We start from the raw sequence: 21249 nt of genomic DNA on the forward strand, positions 1-21249 counted from the left end.
GCAGGCTGAGCATGCCATGGAAAGCGAGCAACACACACACACACACACACACACACACACACACACACACACACACACCATGGCCTCTTCGTCAGCTTGTGCCTCTAGGTTTCTGTCTTGCTTGAATTCCTGTCCTGACTTTCTCAATGATAAACAACGATATGGAAGTCTATCCCAAATAAATCCTCTCCTCCCCAAATTGCTTTTGGTCATGGTGTTTTATCACAGCAATAAAAACCTTAACAAAGACAGAAATTGATACTAGGATTGAGGAATATTGCTCTGACAGACCTGACCATACTGTTTTAAGGAAGATGGTGGGAAGTCTTTGAAACTTTGGTCTAGAAAAGTGTTAAGAGTTCAGGGGACTATTCTGTAGGAACTTGGAAGGTGTTTCAAGCAGTTCAGAGAGGGAAGCCTCGCTTGTGACGTTTCAGAGGGAAGCAAAGACTCTTAACAGGCCATTTGGAGAATGTGTGATGTCTAGTCAGCTAGAGCTGAAGAATTAGCTGTGAGTAACAAGAGACCAGACCCACTAAAGTGAAGCCTTCATTTTACTGGGACAATTGATGCTGCTCATCTGGGGCTGAAGAATTATCTGTGATTAATAAGAAACCAGAGTCTTTGAAGTGAATCTTCTGGAATGTGTTTCCTAAGACTCAACACATAGAAACTATGTTCCAGAGGTAGTCAAGGTTGTAACTCATGCTGGTATTCCAATCTCCTTATTTTATATTTGGAACACCCAGTCTGTTTTGGTTATCCTTGTAACAAGAATGGGTTGTTATGAACTATATAGTGACTCCGCTGGAGTATAGAATACTGATGCCAGTTTTTTCTATGTCACTGTGTTTGAGTTCCCAGTTTCCAGCCACTCTTTATCAACCCTGCTGCCATGCAATTCTATTAGTCACTGTTCCACAGATCAACTTTTAAGGTTCTGTATGTGGAAGAACGTGTATTTTTTTTCTGTCTGATTTATTTTGTTTGCCACAATGTCTTCCAGATCCATTGACCTTACTGTAAATGATAGGATTTTTCCATGTCTAAATTATGTCCATCAAATGTATATACCACATTCCTTCAAATAGTTCTCTGCTGATAGGCAGGGAGGTTGGTCTCATATTTCAGCTATTGTTATAAGTATTTGAGTACAGCCTGATTTCTGTGTATGTATATCCCAAGGTAGGATAGCTAGTCTATTTTTAGTTTTTCTAAGAACTTGCTCACTGTTCTCCATAACAGCTGTGTAAACCTTTCCCTTTCCTTCACATTTTCACCAGCACATGCGGTTTATGTTTTCTTTTGATAATGGCCATTCTGCTTTTCATGACTTGGTAAGTCATCATTATTTGATGATTCCTTTCTCTCGTGGCAGACAGGGAACAGAAAGAAGGATGAAGACTACATAATGTCAATGCCCATGCCCAGTAATTCATCCACCAGCAAGGCTACGCTACCAAAACCTTCCCTAATGGTGCCACCAACTGGGCACTCTGTGTTCAAACACCCAAGCCTATGGGTGGGGATGGGAGTGTCACTATAGGGAAGAGAAAGTAGATCCTGGGGTCTTACTCTGCTTCTTTCTTCAATCCTTTAAAGTTTTCATTGTCCAAGTCTTTCATTCTCTTTGTTAGAGTTTATTCCGTGATATTTAATTGGGGGTGGGAGATACCGTGGATGGGATTGGTTCCTGATTTCTTTCTATGTTTGTCTTTGGTTTCTAGGAAGGCCACTTATTTGGACACGTTAATTGTGTAACTTGCTCTGTACTGAAAGTATTTATCAGCTTTAGCAGTTTCCTGATGGAGTCTTTGGCTTTTCTTTTATATAGATTCATGTCTCCTGTAAATGAGGATGCTTTGACTTCTTCTTCTTCTCATGTCTCCCCCTTATTTGCTCCTTTAGTCTCATTCCTCTACCTAGGACTTCAAAGAAAATATGAAATAGGAAGCAAGAAGGCAATTTGGTTCAACACAACTAAGTAGCCAGTGTTGGCTCAAACTTCTGGAATCTGACCTTCAATAGGTTATTTTAGGTATATTTAAACACAACACTATTTGATGAAAACTTATTCTGGTGATAAGTAACTCATATTGTGAGGATCCAAAATTCATTGACCATTGACCATGATGACCATTGAGCCAATGGGAGACACCTGGCAAGATCATAGGAAACAGTGTAATCATCCAGGTGACCACCAAACTGCCATTCCTCCTCATTTCTCCCTTGCTGGTGCTTCCTCCCCTTTCTTTCCATCTCTATACCTACCACAACAATTAGCTACCTTTGTAACTGTTCTCAACTTGTCTGAGTTTATGTGAAAGGAGAAGTCTTTTCCAGTTTTGTGTTCTGGATTCTAGCAGAATATATAGAAAGTAGCATAAATTATTTTAATCATTTATTCTACATGGAGTCTAACCTTCAGGGCAATATCATGATTAAGAATGGCAATGTCTGCTCTCCTCATGGGGCCACAAACCCCCTCAGCTTCAACATTCTTCACTCTAACTCCTCCATTGGGAACCCCATGATCAGTTCAATAGCTAGCTATGAGTATCTGCCTCTGAATATGTCAGACTCTTGCAGACCTCTAAGGAGACATCTATAGCAGGCTCTTATCAGTATGTACTTCCTGACATCCACATCAGCATCTACCTTTGGTGACTGCTCATGGGATGGATACCGACCGAGGTGGAATGGTCTCCAGATGGCCCCTCCTTCAGTTTCTGTCCCTCACTTTGTCTCCATATTTGCTCCCTTGAGTATTTTGTTGCTCCTTCTAAGAAGGACCGAAGCAGCCCCACTTAGTCTTCCTTCTTCATGAACTTCATGTAGCCTGTGAGTTGAATCTTGGACATTTCAAGGTTCTGGGCTAATATCCAGTAATCAGTGAGTGAATGCCATGCGTGTTCTTTTATGATTGGCTTACCTCGCTCAAGATGATATTTTCTAGTTCCATCCATTTACCTAGGAATTTCTCGAATTCATTGTTCTTAATAGCTGAGTAATACTCCATTGTGTAAATATACCACATTTTTTGAATCCATTCCTCAGTTGAAGGACATCTGGGTTCTTTCCAGCTTCTGGCTATTATAAATAAGGCTGCTATGAACATAGTTGAGCATATGTCCTCGTTATATGTTAGAGCATCTTCTGGGTATATGCCCAGGAGTGGTATAGCTGGATCCTCAGGTAATGCTATGTCCAGTTTTCTGAGGAGCCACCAGACTGATTTCCAAAGTGGTTGCATCATCTTGCAATCCCACCAACAGTGGAGGAGTGTTTCTCTTTCTCCACACCCTCGTCAGCATCTACTATCACCTGAGTTTTTAATCTTAGCCATTCTGACTTGCCTGAGGCTATTAAATGAAATGCAGCCATTACTCTTGTTTTAGAGAAAAACCAAGAGAGGTTTTCAGATAAGAACAAATGACTATCATTATAAATTCAAGAAATTGACCATATATCAAAAATCAATGAATTATGTTCTGTATAAGATGTATATTTAATGAGAATGAAGTATGCTGTTTACTGTATTTTCTTCTGATTTTCATTGTTCCTATAAAATGAATGTCAATACTTTTAGTATTTATTTGGACTTGGTGGTGATACTAAAATAGATAGAAGTCTGTAATTATCCATTTCAGTTTGTTTAGTTACTCATATGTCATATATACACATGAATAACTAAATACAGTTACTATCAAAAACTTCAGAATGATTGTTGATTTGCTCCCAAACATAAGTTCATAGAATAAAAGTCCTTTTTATGCATGGAAAAAAAAGAATGGCAATGTCAAGTCATTACTTTCATAAGCCACTTTGTTCAGTAATTCCCAACTTGGTCTTCTCAAATTTAGGACTGTAAAGTCATTACTTTCATAAGCCACTTTGTTCAGTAATTCCCAACTTGGTCTTCTCAAATTTAGGACTGTTTCTAGAATGAGGCCCACTCATGTGTTCTTTTGTCTGAAGACAGTCCATGTCGAGAAGCAAGCAAGAGGAGCTTATGCATGAAGGAAGTATGAAAAACTACAGCACATTGTATAGCTGTGATAGGACCTTACACCAGACAGAAGAGCTAGTAAGGGTGAGTGAGTTAAGACCCAGGGAATCTCAGAGACTTGAGATTGGCAGGAGTCAAGCTGCTTCCTACCCATTTCTGTACCTGCTCTAGAACATGTATCCATGACAACCCTCTGAGAGGACAATGCCAGTCAGTCACATAAGGAAACACCTAGAGCACTTCCCCGTGCAAATAGAGCATCATTAACATCTCAAACTGAGCCAATAAGAACCCCTAAATTCCACCCCACTCCTCAGTGTTTATAAATTTACTGTACACGTGGAATAAAGCTCACAAGTTATTTCATCGATGATCATATAACAGTGACTGTTTTTACTGAGCTATAACACTTGGGGAAGAGTTCGCGCTCCTGAAGCATTTATTGCTAGACCTTGGAACTGCCTGACTGGCCAGGCTCACACCACCTCTGCTCCCACTGTTGCTGCTGTGGTAGCTGACAAGCGACCTAGGACCTTGGCTACCTGCCCTGCCCAGGCTGCCCAAACTTCCTTGCTTCTTTGCTAAGAGCTGTAAAAGAACCTCATATGGCATAGAACTGTTGTAAATACTTTTAGGCTGACATTTCAAGTGTTAAGAAGCCTTCTGAAGCTAGATATAATGATTCATGCCTTTCATATCAGCATTTGGAAGGCAGAGGCAGGTGGATCTTGTGAGTTTGAGACAAACTTGATCTACATAGTGAGTTCTAAATCAGTCAGAGCTACACAGAGAGATCCTGTCTCAAAAACTAAGCCATCTGTTGCCTTCGTCTATGTCTATCCAGATGCTTTGCAAAAACATTTGTACTGTGAGTTTTAATTTTCCTTAACACAATTTTTTACTTACAAATTGATAGAAGAAATAAAGGAAAGATGTATAAACATTTTATACATTCACATATCAAATAATAGCTATTACATAAGAAAAAAGATTCTACCTTTCGTTTTTCAGTAAAAATTATTTAGCACCATGCTTTCCTCGATCAAGTTAGTGAGTTCTTTTAAATGTCTTAATAACAACTCATGAGTAGGGGAAAGTTTACTATTTCTTTAATCTTGTAAGAACACTGAGAGAAAAAGGCAGGGTATGTAAAGTGTGGAGAAATTCCCTTATGAAGCTGCCTGCACACAGCTTTAGCAGACGAAGGGGAAACTGGATGGGAATAAGGTTACATATTTCTGTTCAGTAAGGGTATCCATGGTGGTAACTTTCATGATGACGGTAGTCATCCTGGTAGCCATCCTGGTATCCTTGGTGATAACTATGGTAACCATATCCCGCATACTCATCTTCTGGGCAGCGCATCCCCAGTGACTGCTGAATGGCCATTTCCTGTCTCCGAAGTTGCATGGAATCAATTAAGTCATACACGATGACCATCGACCACATGGGAGAAGGATACCAAGATTTAACATTGCCGTCTTTTCCAACTAGAAGCATGGAGAAGTACTCTGGGCTCACTTGAAAATAGTTGCGGATGTCTTTGACCAAGTGGGCTGGCACATCTTCCCGCTCAACAGTGGAGCTCCCTGGAATAGCATTGAATGGTTGTTAGTGGATTAAAAAATCAAGAGTTTATAGATACTACAAAACAAGAGGAAATCGTCCTAAGAGCAGAAGCCCCACAAACCTGTTCTCTTTAGCTCAAAAGCCAGTTGTTGGCTGGGAGTGTCCAAATAGCAATTAAATGCCAGGTTGTGCAAGGTTGTTATTGCCAAACTATGGGACTATGGACAAACTATGGCATCTCTTTTGAGAATGTTACAAAATACAGAATCCATACCTTAATTTAATCCTGCAACATCAACATCTTTGCAATCTGTCACAAACAATGATGTTTCTATTTCTAGGTATGTTTCCAATTAGCTTACTTCTTTACATTTCAGTTTTTCATTCAGTGGACAATGGGAAGCTTGTTTTGTTGTCCAGAGTGAAAACGAATAATTATGTTACAAACCAATGGCTGGCTCTAAATGAGTAGTATGTGTGAAAAGAAAAAAGGAGATGGGGAACTGCAGCTTTCTGGGGGGGGGGGTGTCTACTCTGGCGCTCAGCCAGGTATTTCCCACACTGCCATTTATTTCAAACCAAGGGTCCCTGGAGGAAGGTGGCTATGCCTTTTGCAAGCTTCAGTCTGTAGTCATTTTTGTTTAGCTTCTTTGAGCCTTTTATTGCCTTTCCTTATCTTGTGAACAGAAATCATGGTGATAGACCTCAAAAAACAATCATGAGATTAAATGATAGACCACAAGTTTCTTTGAAAACCTTAGAACTCATTATCGAAAAAAAGCATGATTTTAATTATGAACATGGATAGGTTTTCTGTTGGTTTGAATGATTTTATATCAAAACCAAGATTAGCCCCTAGTCCAGCCCCGGTCCCATACACATCATGGGCACACAAGCATGCTGTGTTCACACACTATTCCCTTGAGGCGTACCTACCGATTGCATATAGCCAAACATAATATTTTAAAATAATAAACTATTACCATTAATTGGGAACAGTTCTAAAACTCCTCCAACTTCCTCTCCAACACCTAAAAGCTTCAGAATGGTTATGTGTCGCAGACCTGACACAAAAGAAAATCACAAAATTAGAGGAAAACAAATCTGAAAATGTCTCTTTCTTCCATAGACCTGACAACTGATGATTTTCATGTCACTTAAATTCTAAAAAGAATATAGAGCACAATAAACCAAATAGAATAATCTGTCTTTGATATTTCTACAACACAGGAAATTTTTTTAAAAAACCGACACAAGCAGGTACAGATTTTAAGATTAACAAGAATCAGGTGGTTTTGTGTGTGAGGCAGACAGAATGAAATAGATTTGCTCTTAAAATGATTCTTGCTCTAAAATACCAAAATATGAAAGTAAAATATCTACCATGAGCTAAGCACAGTGTTGGATTCTGGGATGTGGGGGGGGGTGGAAATTCAACCTGAAAGTTTCATACCTTTTATGGATAACTTCCCTTCAGAGAGAAATACCACACAAACCATTTAAGTGATGGTTAAAGAGTCAGTCAGTCACAAGCGAGAGGCTTCACTTGACTGGCAGGCTCTTACTCATGCAGAGGATTCATAGGGGAACCCCTGGCAAGCACAGCTGCCTTCCCATCTTCAGCTAAGGTTTCAGCCAAGGAGGGAAGGTCATGCCTTGATAGCTTGTTGGAATTCTTTTGAAGATGGAAAGCATGTGAAGGGATTCATAAAGAAAACAGAAACATGAAGAGTCTAACTAACTGGGGTAATAGCTTGGAGCTAATGATAAGATCAGTGGAATTTGTTGCTCAGGGAGAAAATTAAAAGCTTCTATATGGGAGGGCTCCATTAAGGAGGAGCTAAAATCAAGGCAAAATGCCATTCCCCATAGTTTTATTTTGTTTTCCACCTTTATCTTTTCCCAGAAGGGTGAAGTCTTCTATTCCAAACACCAGAGGGTCACATTTTCATAAACTAATGATCATGAATTTAATGACTCCTGGAAAGCATGATTTGTTCGCATTTCCTGCGTATAACAAAAGGCTTTGCTTACACACATATGGCACAGGCTTTTTGTGCTAGTATAAAAAAACCAAACAGCCCCTCCTAGCTCATGAGAAGGTATCTACAGAGAGGTAGAAAACCACGATTTTACTTGGTGTCATTGTCTCTTTGACATGGGTCATACTCCACAGCCCACAGTGGCATGGGACTCAAAAACCCCTAGTTGGAGTCTCTTGGTGCTGAGATTACACATATGTGCCACCAAAGTGGGATTTGTTTTGACTTACATTTCTACTGTAAGTAATCCTTCGGCGCTCTAAGAATATGTTTCATAATCAGTACCATTGATGACTCTGAAGAGTTTTAAATATAATTCAGAGTGTTGACATAATCAAATATTTTATGTTGACAGTTGTAAAATCATTAGCCATGATAAACAGAGGGTAAGTGAGAAATTTCCTGGATTGTCTTACCATTTTGAGCTCACTTGGTGCCTTCCTTTGCATTATTTCACATCTTACATTTGTAAACTACTTATAATTGAGATACTTGGCCATATTACAGAACTGGGTCCCAATAATGCTTTACAAAATTCACAAACACCCTTCCTTCAAATATCAAGTGCAGATTTTCTTTTTTCTATTTTTATTTATTTATTTATTTATTTATTTATTTATTTATTTATTTATTATGAGTAGCTATTTTCAGACAAACCAGAAGAGGGCATTGGATCCCATTGCAGATGATTGTGAGCCACCATGTGGTTGCTGGGAATTGAACTCAGGACCTCAGGAAAAGCAGTCAGTGCTCTTAACTGCTGAGCCATTTCTCCAGCCCCCAAGTGGAGTTATTTATAACTGTGCCATAATTATAGACATGATAATTCTATCCTTCATTTCCTACTTGAAGTATCAAAATGGTCTTGATTTGTAATGTTACAATGATGAATTTTTAAACCAGTGACAGGAAACCAGCCCTTCCATACATACTTCTAATGATTCAAAGTGTTCCCCTTCGCAGCTGCACAGAACATAGTGTCAGCTGTGACATTGACACTACTGACCTCACTGTCACCCCATGTCACACTGAACCTAGTAGTAAGTTCTGTATACTGCACATATATTTCAGTGGCCAGATTAAAAATACTAGTACTTTTAGTTAATCCAGCAGAAAATATTTAACAAGTGAAATAGCATGTTGTTTTCTCAAAATATTGAGGGATTTGCAACAAGTAGAAAAGAAACATTTTTTTCCCTTCTGATTTGGCTTTAAAGGTTCAGAACTAGACATAGTGATACACACTGGAAATTCCAGCACACAGGAGGATAAGGCAGGAGGATTTGGAGTTACATAGTGGCATTCCATTTCTAAACAAATAAAATTCTGTTTCATTAATTACTAGAACAAGATCAATATATGGAGTAGTACTCTATGATAGTATCCAGTACCCAAATATGAGATAAGTGATCCTGTTTGAATTTCAATAACTTAAGACATGTTTAAAAACTCAATTATAAGTAAAGCAGAAGATACTTTCAAACACAAGGAATGCATAGTTGACTAAAACAGTACTTTGAAAGCAACTTCATATTCAATATAATAGAATATGTGTCTGGGAATGTGCATCTGAATTGGAGTAGATTTGGATGAGCTAATGTTCCATGTTCCATTTTAGAATCATCCAGGAAGAAAGCGGTATGGGAAAGCAGAAATAAAGTGCCTCCTACTCACCAAAATTGCATGCCTGACCGTTGAGGGCAGAGAGCTGCTGTGAATAGGCCCAGTCTTCATCATTAGGAGCAGAGATCACCAGTAACCGCCTCCTCCATCGGAACCTGGAAAAGATGCAGAGAGCCGCTATGACTGCTTCATACACTAGAGGCCAGTGTAAGAAAACGAAGCAACATAGGCTGTTGGGTTTTTCCATTACCAGAATAAAAATCCCTGGCCCATAGAATTCTTCCGCAGCTCCTGAAAGCCATTCAGCTGCATTACCACATACCTTGCTTTTTCTGTTGTGTCTCCTGTCTGCCTGAATGGTATGTTAGGTCGCAGTCATCATGCCTGATGAGGACACTCAGAGGAAAGTGACGCTCTCAGTTATAAGGGACTCTAGTCAAAACTGTAAAGGAAGCAGTGACCCCAAGATGACAGAAGAATGCTAAAGAGAGTTAAACTCCCTGTAGATTTCCCCTTTGAGTTCAGCAAGGATTGGGGAATGAGAATATAAACAAGAAAAGACTAGAATGGGGCTGCCAAATTTTACGTACCTGACCACAGCAACAAGAAGGAAAGTAGAAAAGTCACTAAAAGGACTAAAGAAAGTTCCAGAAAAAGAAAACCTCATGTATTCTCCTTAGAGGGAGTTAATATTCTAGAGGCAAATGCAAGTTCAGATCTCTGTCTTATTATCATTAATAAACGGCAATGCAAACTTCTCCTATGAAGCATGGGGTTTTGATAAAGCCAACTTCCACTGTTAGTGTGGCTGTCATGGTGGACTGATAGACCTTTGATCTTTTACATGGGAACTTGAATTCATTTGTCATCACTGCTTTTTAGGATGTCTTTGTGCATGTCACTCGTTCAACTAAGTCTCAAATTTTCATCATTTCTGGAGTAAAAATATATATTAGTTTCTACTTCAAAGAGGTGTTACAAAATGAAACTCCCAAACCCATCAGTATGTTATCCACATGATGGCATGGAAATCATATTTTCATTTACAGCTGCTCCCAGTTTAAAAACCTGTACCATTACCACATTACCATACCTTGGACATCACCCATCACAATGTGACATGGCAACCTATTTGATTGTGTCAGTATGTTGTAAGTTTTAAAGTTCACTTTCACTGCATAGTAAGTGTTCTTCACTAAGGCTCAAGAAAGCAAGCTGTTTTCCCCCATTTTATGAATGGTAAGACATAAAGAAGTAATTTGTGCAACTAGTAAATCTAAGATGGTAGTGGTACCAAAATACAGACTTAAGGATGAGGATGCTGTATTTGTGCTTACAAGGTCCCCAGTGCAGTATGAAATAAATACAGCATGCTCCTAGTGGAAAGCTGAACAGAATTATCTCAAACTGGAGAAAGAATGTCACTTTCTGCCTTCAGTAGAGGCAACCAGAAGATATTAATAATCACTGAGCTGGTGGCCAGCCATTTTGCTTATGTTTTCTTTCCCTAAGCGCTATCTAGCTTCATGAGCGTTTTTTACCCCAAAGAAAATGGCCTCTTGGATGGAACAGTGGTTTGGGGGGAATGAAGGAAAATAATAGCCTAATGAAATACAAGCTCTGAATAGATGTCTGTCTCCTAAGGCTTGCCAAGAATTGCTTGCAATGACATTACATTCACTTCCTCTGCTTGTTTTTTCTTCAAAGGGAAAGGAAAACAAGTCTCCACTGAGGATAAGAGATGAATGTTTTGGCACAGATAGAGGGAAAGGAGCATATGAGACAGTCCAGAGGTTCCTGGGAAAGGGAACAGTGGCAGCTGCTGGGTCACAAGCTCGGTCTCTGATCTCCCTGCTTCCTTAGGAGGAATGCCAGACCAAAGCTGGCTCCTAGCCAGCATCTAACCAGGCCAACCTCTCTGGCCTACATGGAGCCATTGAGTTATTTTGGTGAGGTCTGTTTTAACTTGTTTACCTGTATGTGCCACTGAATGAGGTTTTGATGGGAGAGGGATGAAACGCCCTGTCTCAAACACAACCCAGAGAAGGTTGCTTCCCAAAAGGAATGATTGGACTTCACACACAGGAGCCCAGCTCAAAGGCACTAAAGAAAATAACTTCCAGTGTCTGTGACAAGAACTGTGACCCTGCTTAGGCCCCCATTTGGGCCAAATTATTCTTCTGTCACATTAGCTTCTCAGGAAATGAAGCCCTACAAGTTCTGCTTGTGTTTGCTTCTTTTAACTGGCATCCCAAATTAGTGTGCATTTGCCCACTGTTTGGGACTTCTGTCTCAGCAAGGGTAATTATAGCTTAAAGTACAGTGCTAAAGACCAGACTGGCTTCAGGGTCTGGTCAGTTGAAACCAGGCTGTGCAGGCTCACCAACTAGTCAGCAAATTTAAGGAAAATTCCCATTTAGGGACTGGCTTAGCCATAGGATTTTTTTCTTTTTTATTTTAGAGAAGTTTTCTTTTCCCCTTTTGTCTTAGCCTAGATGCCAATTTTGAACGGGCTGCTGAGCTGCTCTCATGAACAAAGTGTGGTATAGACCCAAATAATGGACTGAATACTGTAATAGCATTTACTGACCACTTGCTTTGTACTAGGGCCTAGGCCAGTGTTGCCCTTTCACAATAATTTTAAGAACATGTATTATTATCATTTTGCAGATTAGAAAACTGAGTGAGAAAAAAACAAAGAGAAAGAAGAAAGAAATGAAGGAAAGAAGAAAGAAAGAAAGAAAGAAAGAAAGAAAGAAAGAAAGAAAGAAAGAAAGAAAGAAGGAAAGAAAGAAAGGGAAGCAGAATTCTAACACAGGGCTATTTTATTCTGCCTCTGAGAAATCTGTTTATTCTGTTTAAATTTTTAAGATAATATTTTTATTAATTCTTTAAATATTTCACACAATATATTTTGATCATATTCTTGACCTGCCAACTTTTTCAGATTTACCCTCCTCACCCATAACCTGCTATCAACTCAACTTCCAGGTCTTCATTATTTTTTTAAAGCCATTATATACAATTGCATTGTCCAACTACACTCAGGAGTAGGGCCTGCCCTGGAGTGTGGTCTACCCACCAAAGGTCACCATTAAAAAACATTGACTCTCCCTCTCCCAGCCACCATCAAGTGTCAATCTCTCTTCAGCAAGTAAGTGGGATTTTGTGTCTACCATAAAAGAAAATGCGGGGATATTTTAAGTTCAGAGGTGGTGGTTAACTTTAAGTAAAATGTTTTCTAGATACAGCAGAGTGGTTGTACATACAAACTTATAAAGACTATGACACCATCCACATGACCTGTAAATAAAAATGTACACACACACACACATACACACACACACACACACACACACACACACACACACACAATCTTGTAAAGTTTAAAAGAACTTGGTCTACTGACAAACTTGCAACTACAAGTGAGGCTGTGTAACTGGATAATTCAGAAGTTTAGCACACATTGAAATCTATGTGAATGTAATGGGGGAGGGGGCATTTGAAAAGATCCAAACACAAGAATCTATGGGCAACATTTTACATCTGCATGGACAACCAGTGAAGATTCCTTGGTGTCAACATGGAGGAGTATACAGCAACCCTGGTTAGAGGAAGGGTTCCTTGCTACCATTATTTCAATTTTACATTAGAGAGATTTTTAAGGAAGTTTAGTTAAGAAGTGTAATGTCAACGTGATGAATATGCTGTAGACTGACCTTTAGATGCCTTGCTATACCCTAATAGCCCCAAGTCTCCTGAATATACAGGAATTCCAGTCATTCATAATCCTTATTTCTTGAGCTCCTGAGTAATAGGAGTCAGTGAGTAAAGATAAAGCCCACATGACTCACTCACGTTTAACACTGAGCCTCCAGAAAATGTTTGCTTCATTTTTGGAGACTCTCAGCCTTGAAGTATAGCTGGGGTAGTGCTTATATTGATACTCTGTGGTTTGATTTGTTGTGAGTACATTCTTCAGTTTTGTCCCTCTTAGGGACTGACTCAACGTCCCTATGAAACTTTCACCCGACCTTGAGAAAGACTTGAAGCAAAGAAGATATTGTTATTTTGTTTTTCTTAAGCTGGTCTCCAGGGGATGCCCCAACCCTTGCAGTAAATGGGCTTCTAGTAAACACTACTCCCAAGAGAATCCCGGGGCAAGGTCAAGAGGATTCCTCTTTCTAGGAATCCTCTTAGTGTGGCTTTCCTTGTTTTGTTGTAAGGAAGTGGAAAGTGAAGCACAGTGCATCAGTCCCATTTGGAAGTGGAAAAAGACGCATGCAAAGCAAAGTGTGATGTTCGCAGCTTCTCGGGTTTGCTGACTGCATGAAGCAATCCTCATGCTTCACGAATTCTATTCGTAGTACCAAAAACAGAAAGAAAGAAAGAAAGAAAGAAAGAAAGAAAGAAAGAAAGAAAGAAAGAAAGAAAGAAAGAAAGAAAGAAAGAAAGAAGGAAAGAAAGAAAGAAAGAAGGAAAGAAAAGAAAGAAAGAAAGAAAGAAAGAAAGAAAGAAAGAAAGAAGGAAGGGAGGAAAGAAAGAAAGAAGGAAAGAAAGGAGGAAAGAAAGAAAGAAAGAAAGAAAGGAAGGAAGGAAGGAAGGAAGAAGAGACCTCTCCAATATTATAAAATCAACCTTCACAGTCAGAGTTGGACCTACCCTTGCAACCAGAACTATTTCCAGAGGCACAGAACTAAGCCCCGTAGCCAGGGTGCTCAAAAGATGAGTACATGTGAACCTCTGTGTTTCTTTGATTCTGAGTCATCAAATTCAACCTTCAAATTTAAAAAAAAAGAAAAAGAAAGAAAGAAAGAAAGAAAGAAAGAAAGAAAGAAAGAAAGGAAGGAAGGAAGATAAGAAAGGAAAAAGAAAAGAAAACGGGAAAGAAGAAGAAAAGAGAAAAATCTCCAGGCAAAATTGCACTAGCATCTTTTGGGAATACAAAGATGATGTACCTGGATAGGAAATTCTCCAGGGACTGCCTCTTATCCTCCTTGCAGGCAATGCCCTCCTTCTTCTGCTTCTCCATGTCTTTGATTCGGGATTGGAAAGTATCAATCAAATCAAACACTGACTTCATTGCTATTGGCACTTCATAGTATTGCTGTTTAAGAAAGCATAGGATACATGCAATTTATACAGTCCAGAGAAATCTAGGAAAACCTTTTAATTTGGAGCCTATAAGGTTTGTGGTTTATAAACGCTTTTTTTTTTTTTGCAACAATACTATTTGCTATTTGCTAATTGCTTGAAGTTGGGACTCCAGGAAGCAACTGGTATATTTATAAAGAATGATTCTGATCTTCTTCTACTAAAAACAATTTGTACCTTCCTTACCATACAGACCCTAACTTCATTCCCATACACTGACACTAAGCTGGTTTCTATTTATGACACCACCAGAGACAGTATACTAACATAGAACAGCACATGAGACAGCATGTTAGGATTGTTAACCTGACTTTCTCATGAAATACTGTTTTATTGAGTCATTAACGTTAGGTCATGTTTGTTTATATGTTCTCAGAAACAGGTAAGGACAACTTACAGACAATTAGATGTATTTCCTTGGATCCCAGCTACCCAGACTTTTAAAAGTCATTTGATGTGGATATGAACCCTCCTGAGCAAAACTAATATGAGGGGCCACCTGAGCAGGACTTCCAACTTAGCCCCAGTGGGTTTTACCTTAGAGATCATCTAGTTCAACTTCTCCTGTGAGAGATAAACTAACACATGTGCAGAACACATTAATGGAGTGATATCTCCCCAGAACCGCAAAACCACTGCAGGTCAAGTCAGCTGCTCTGATGGTGCAGAGAACAAGCCCCTCCAAACAGATCTTCGTGGAAGCTTGCTAACTGTCATCATCCTGGAATGCTAAAGACTCCAGGCCTCTGTGGGGATGAAATCTAATGCTATCTGGATCAACTTGAACAAGCCACTTACCCATTCTGGGACTATATTTTTTTTCTCTGTGAAACAAGAAAGATACTGGTATTATTTTAGATCTTTAAGACAAATGTTGTACAGGTTTGAGCAGTTTCCTTGGTTCAAGGAAAGCACCCAATAAAGTGAGCTATTTTGTCACTATTGTGACTGTGTAACTCAGTTTTGGGTGGTTCAGATACTTTGTCGCTACAGAAAGAAAGTAAATGAAAAAATTCTTGCAGCCTTTTTATCTGCTAGACATTCCATAAAGCAGTGGTTCTTAATCTTCCTTCCAAAGAGACCTTACAAAAGGTCCAACACTGTGACCCTTTAATATAGTTTCTCATGTAATGACCCCCAACCATAAAATTTTGCTACTACCATGAATCATAATGTAAATACCTGATATGCAGGATATTTGATATGTGACCTCCATGTAAGGGTAGTTTGACCCCCAAAGGGGTCGCAACACACAGTTGACAGCCACTGCCCTAAAGGAACCATGGCTAGTATAGGGTTTCTTGAAGGAAGGCGCTCTGCTGTCTCTTGTATTCCCAGGACATGGATCACCACAGTCATTTAATTAGTGTCTGATAAATTCACTACATCAGTGTGATGGAAGGATTCAGTCTAAGTCACGTAGCTGGGCTGTCTGAGTTCAGTCCAACCCTTTTCTGGAGAGATAATTTCTGAATGCAAATTCATAGGACGACTTCAATACTAAAGCTGTTTAAAAACCTTACCAGTAGGGCACAATTTGTGGGCTTATGGACCATAAGAAACCATAGTTTCTATTCCGAGGAACTGCACCATGTCACTCACAGCAATACCCGTACCTTGACTCTCAGATCCACATCTGTCAGCACCATGAAGAAGTCATTGTAGGTCATTCCGTACTCCTTCCTCAGCTCGCCAATGAGATGTTGGTCCACCAAGTCCTCATCATCCACCACACGCATGGGTTTCTCATTATCTTATGGAAAACAAAATGTCCAGAAAAATAAGTATGGCAAAAGAGAAAACATTGAATAAGATGAGTGGGGACCATGAAGTTTATCCAGCTTAAACCAGACCATTCTGTCTAGTTTTACAGACTTAACTCATAATATGTGTGAACAGTTTTACAGTGAACTAAAAGTAAAATTATATGAATCGTGAGTTCATAGGTATAAAACTACCAAAGGAATACACAAACTACCCACACTATTCATGTGAATCAGAAGTGTTAAAATTAAGTTTGCCTAGCATTGCTAGAAAACTGCCCATCCTGTCAGGGGATGAGGCTTTATCTAAATTGCCAGGAAGCTAGACCAGACATGTTGGTTAAGGCTCACTTCCACTATAGATAATTCTGTGTCTGAAGCCTGTATCTGTTCTTCCTTTAGCATATAATTAACTTTGGAGCTCAGTAAACATGTTCCATAGAGGAAAAATAAAGAGTCTATGCTCAAAACTAGACACAGGTTCCCTTGGGCTCCAGAAGAAGCTATACAAATTTCTCAAATGAACACAATTTCAAGCAAGATTTAAGAGCTTTTGGAAGGCTTTAAGCATTATGCTTTCAGTTGAAGAAATCATTATAATTCAGAATAGTTCCTGAAGGTGCCACTGAGAAGGACATGGGAAACATGAATATCCAACTGTCTTAGTTAGGGTTTCTAGTGCTGTGTTCAAACATTGTAACCAAAAGCAGCTTCGGGAGGAAAGGGTTGATGTCAGCTTAGAGTTTCACAGCACAGCCCATCACTGAGGAAGTCAGGACAGGAACTCACACAGGGCAGGAACCTGGAAACCGGAGCTCATGCAGAGGCCATTGAGGGGTGCTGCTTACTGGCTTACTCTTCCTGGCTTGCTCCATCTGCTTGCTTACAGCACACAGGACCACCAGCCCAGGGGTGGCGCTACAGAGACCACAGTGAGCTGGGCCTTCCCACATCAATCATCAATCAAGAAACTGCACCACAAGGTCAACCACAGGGAGTTCGGTGGGGACATTTTCTCAATTGAGGTTCCCTCTTCCCAAATGACCCTAGCTTGTGTCAAGATGACATAAACTCAGCCAGAACACAAGACACAAGCATCTGAGGCTTCACATACAAATTACGTATCAGGAAATCATTTAAACATTTGTAAGGACAAGACAGCTCTACAGACTGTCACTAAGTTGTGATTTGATTTAAAGTTTTTCAGCTTTATGACAGAGCAGCAGTGACACCACTTCAGTGAAGTCATGATTTGAATGTTAATCCTTTCCAAATATTCTCGCATGATGTAAAGGCTATAGAAACCATTTAATTGTGGGTAGCTGCTGACTCTGACTCTGTAGGGTCAGCTGTATTGCTGTGCTGTGCATCACAGCTTAGATTATCAGGTTAAACGCATTTCTTATTTTGATTCTTATTTATTTGTGTGTGCCAGTGCCATGTGTGCAGTCAGCAGCATGGGTGTGGAGGACAACTCTCCACAGTTAGTTCTCACGAGAGCCAGGTCTCCCCTGCCATGGGATTGGGGGCTCAAGGAACTGAATTCAGGTCATAAAGTCTTCATGCAAGAGCCTCTATCTGATGTGCCATTTTCCAGGCACTAGATGTGCGTCTGTATCATAATATTCCAGATCATTATGTGTTTGTCAGGTTATAACCCCATGGTCAATTAAAAGATGTCTATGTATACCCTTCAAAACAGATTAATGTTTCCCTCAACTCCACCTAAAATAATCCCTAATATTTAGGATAAATAAACAAAATTAGTGAATGTGAGACATCATAGCTATTAGCACAGGGAGTCTCAGTTATCAGCATGGACACACAGTGAGCAGTACTAGGGACTATTTTGCAAATAAAAGATTAAAGCTGAACATACCCATTGCCTTCCTGATAGGAAGACAATTACAGTTAAACTGTTACTTCAATCTAGTTGATTATGCTAGTTGAAAAAAGAAAAGAAACAAGTAGCTTGACTTCTACAAAACAACGTGAAAAGAGAAAGAAATCAAGTTTCTTTCCCTAAGTCATAACAGTGCTTCCTGGAGGTGGTCCACAGACACAGAACCTAAGAAACGGTATGAGGACCAAGCACTGTTTGAAAAATGGAGAAGGATATGATGGGACATATTATATAGATTACATATCTATTTTTTTAATTGTACAGTTTGTTTTTGTTGACAAAAATATATGCTAATTAAAAACTGGTATGTTGGGGTGGAAGTTTTGCCTGTTTATAGTATATCTTCTTCAGCATAGAAAATAAGTTGCAGAACTAAATGGGCAGTGTGATATTATTCTCGGTTCAAAACATGTTTAAGGCAAAAGAAGATTCAAATGGGAATACACAGCACACAGCACCAGTTCTGTAGGACACAGAGCTGTTCACAGTGATTTCCTCTGAGAAGGCAGTGGTAAACATAAGGTGGAGTTCAGAGGAGATGAATTCTGAGTTCTAGGGATGACATAGTTGTTGTACTTTTGATACTCATGACTAACATGCTTACCTATACAAGATGGTGCCCATCAAGACCTAGTCACTGGATAAGAGGCAGATTATGGAATGCTGGTGCTCTATATAATGGCTGAAAGGGAAGGAGGAGACTATTTTCTTCAGTGATGTAGACACTGGTAAGGTACCCATGTTTCTATAAACAAATTCTCCCCCAAGTGTCTGCTAGCAATGCTAATGAAACTAATTGGCATATACACACACAAGACGTAAAAACAGAAGGCATAAAAGCATGCTAATAAAACTATGAAAACTAAAAAATATTCTTTGCAGTTAATATTCTAAATCTTTATAAACAGTTTTTATCTTCATCTAGGAATTATAATTTTGAGAGGTTTGTTGTTATCTCATTTTGTTTATATTTTAAACAGGGTCTCATGTAGCCCAGACTGGTCTTAAATTCACTCTGTAGCAGAAGATGACCTTGAACTCTTAAAAAATCTAGTATCTGTTTTATTATTATCATTATTATTATTCTCTCTCTGTCTCTTTGTCTCTGTCTCTGTCTCTCTCTCTCTCTTTTTCTGTGTGTGTGTGTGTCCATCATGTAAGTGTCTGTTTCCACCCTTGCATGAGTCCAGGGGATTAAACTTGGGTCACCAGGCTTTGAGTGGCAAGTCCTTTTGCCATCACACTGGCCTGGTCTTGTGCATGTACAACAGTGTGTGCAAGACTGGGTGGTAATAATGGATATAAAAGCCATCCTGCTGGCAGTGCCAAGTGTCAGCTACATTAGAGCTCAAAACTCCCCCTTTGTCCACTCCTGTGCTCCTTTCCCCCCTAGGACTGGAGGAAGGGAGATAGCTCTCCACTCACCTCCTTACATTCACAACTCAGAGAGTTGAGATCTCTTTCTCAGAGTACATAATCTATAAAGGATTCTGAGGAAGAAAAAGAGGACTGACTTCCTCAAGATCACACTGCTAATTAGTAGCAAAATGGCCACAGGACTCAGACAACCTGAACTACTCCCCTTTAGCCCTCTCTGTACTACACACAAACACCTCCCAATCATTGGCCAAGAGGACTCTGGTTTAAGGCCTAAGCCAAACTTTGGTCTAACCAGCAAGAAGCTGATTTCATAGTCTGGTTTCACCTCTCAAGCAAAATGTTTTCATAAGTAATTCAGCCAAACATTACAAATAAAACGTTTTACACTCTTGGGCTACTGAAATGTCTACATGTTTGGCCTGAGGAGATAAAATCTGCCAAAGGAAAACAATGAAGTCTCTGATCAAGGCTGGATCCAAGGAAGACAGAGGCATGTGTACAGCAGGGAAGAATCCACTCCAGGCCAAATTCTGAGGAAGGTGCATGTGAGGCCAGCTCCTGTCTGCAGCCGCCTGCTCTGGCCACAGGTTTCTGCTGTCCTCTTTACTCTGCTCAAATCAGAGCTGGGCTAATAATATTCTCCAGTCTCGGACACAATACAGAATGTGTAGGTTCTTAAATTTATCCATGTCTGTCTGAGCACATTAGTCAGTCCTCATGGAGAACTCCAAGACTTACAAGCAGACATTCATTAAAGAGGTCCTATAAACTATTAACTTTCTCCTAATTTAGCTAACGTGGTTCGAAGATCCACGTTCATTTTTATGAGATCAGGAATGGGATTGTCAAGGAAAGGGCTAGCCAGCTGAGGAAAGCTCTTTTTTGCCCTCTTACAAATAGCCTAGAAATGGGATGCTTGTCTGGTTCCTCACCCTTTAGGAATCGCAGTCCCAAAACCCAGTGGCACAATTCTGGTTGCATTATATAGTAAGTTTCTTCGTGTATTTGATTGACTATAGATAGCACAGTGGTGCTTAAAAATTATCTTCCATTATAAGGTATGAAATAACTGTATGCCTGGCATCAAGGTTAATATCCCCACCTGTGACTACTTCCTCTCTTGGAATCCATGATTTTTTTTCTTTCCCCTAAGTTCAAGCTGTGGAACTGAAGTTCTCTAAGGGTGCCTTATCTGTGCTGGAGAGTGTGCCAACAGACTGTCAGACAACAGACAGAGTGACTGACTAGAATGTTGTGACTGTGGAGAGATGGAATGTTACAGATTAAGAGACAAAATTATCTCGGGCTATCTTTAGTTGTCTTAAGATCCACTCACTCCCAAACCATGTCTTCAACCTAACATCTTTCTGACTATTAGTAAAACTTTTGGAATGTGCTACTCAGCAGATCTCCACCAACCCAAAAGCTATGAATGTTAAAAGATAACATCTGGGCTGAGGCGATGACTCATTTGGTACAGCAGTTGCCACGCAAGCATAAGAAGCTGAGTTTGGATCTCTAGTCCCAACATAAAAAGCTGAGCATGGGATTATACTAACGTCCTAGTCTAGTCAATCAGCAAGCTTTAGGTTCAGTGAGAGACTGTATTTAAAATGAGGTGGGGAAGCCAGGATGGAGATGCACACCTTAATCTAAGCACTCTGGCAGCAAAAGCAGACAGATTTCTGTGAGTTTGAGGCTGGACTGGTCTACATATAAATTTTCAGGCCAGCCAGGGCTATATAGTGAGACCCTGTCTGAAAGAAAGAAAGAAAGAAAGAAAGAAAGAAAGAAAGAAAGAAAGAA

At 39.7% G+C, this 21249-nt stretch overlaps 1 protein-coding gene across 2 annotated transcripts in view; it reads right to left on the reverse strand.

The window, feature by feature from the left end:
* Positions 1-4936: 4936 nt before the first annotated feature.
* Positions 4937-21249, reverse strand: part of Ccdc80 (coiled-coil domain containing 80) — a 32179-nt gene continuing 15866 nt past the window's right edge. For both annotated transcript variants that reach the window (XM_028785232.1, XM_028785231.1), the window contains exons 4-8: positions 16014-16150; positions 14202-14350; positions 9295-9398; positions 6562-6642; positions 4937-5598 (exon numbers count right to left, since the gene is read on the reverse strand). In XM_028785232.1, coding sequence (XP_028641065.1) covers positions 5252-5598; positions 6562-6642; positions 9295-9398; positions 14202-14350; positions 16014-16150 — 818 coding nt within the window. In that variant the 3' untranslated portion in view covers positions 4937-5251. The remainder of the gene's footprint in view (positions 5599-6561; positions 6643-9294; positions 9399-14201; positions 14351-16013; positions 16151-21249) is intronic.

The sequence above is a fragment of the Grammomys surdaster genome, unplaced genomic scaffold, assembly GCF_004785775.1.
Source record: "Grammomys surdaster isolate TR1022 unplaced genomic scaffold, NIH_TR_1.0 125167, whole genome shotgun sequence".
In the NCBI taxonomy this organism is placed as follows: domain Eukaryota; kingdom Metazoa; phylum Chordata; class Mammalia; order Rodentia; family Muridae; genus Grammomys; species Grammomys surdaster.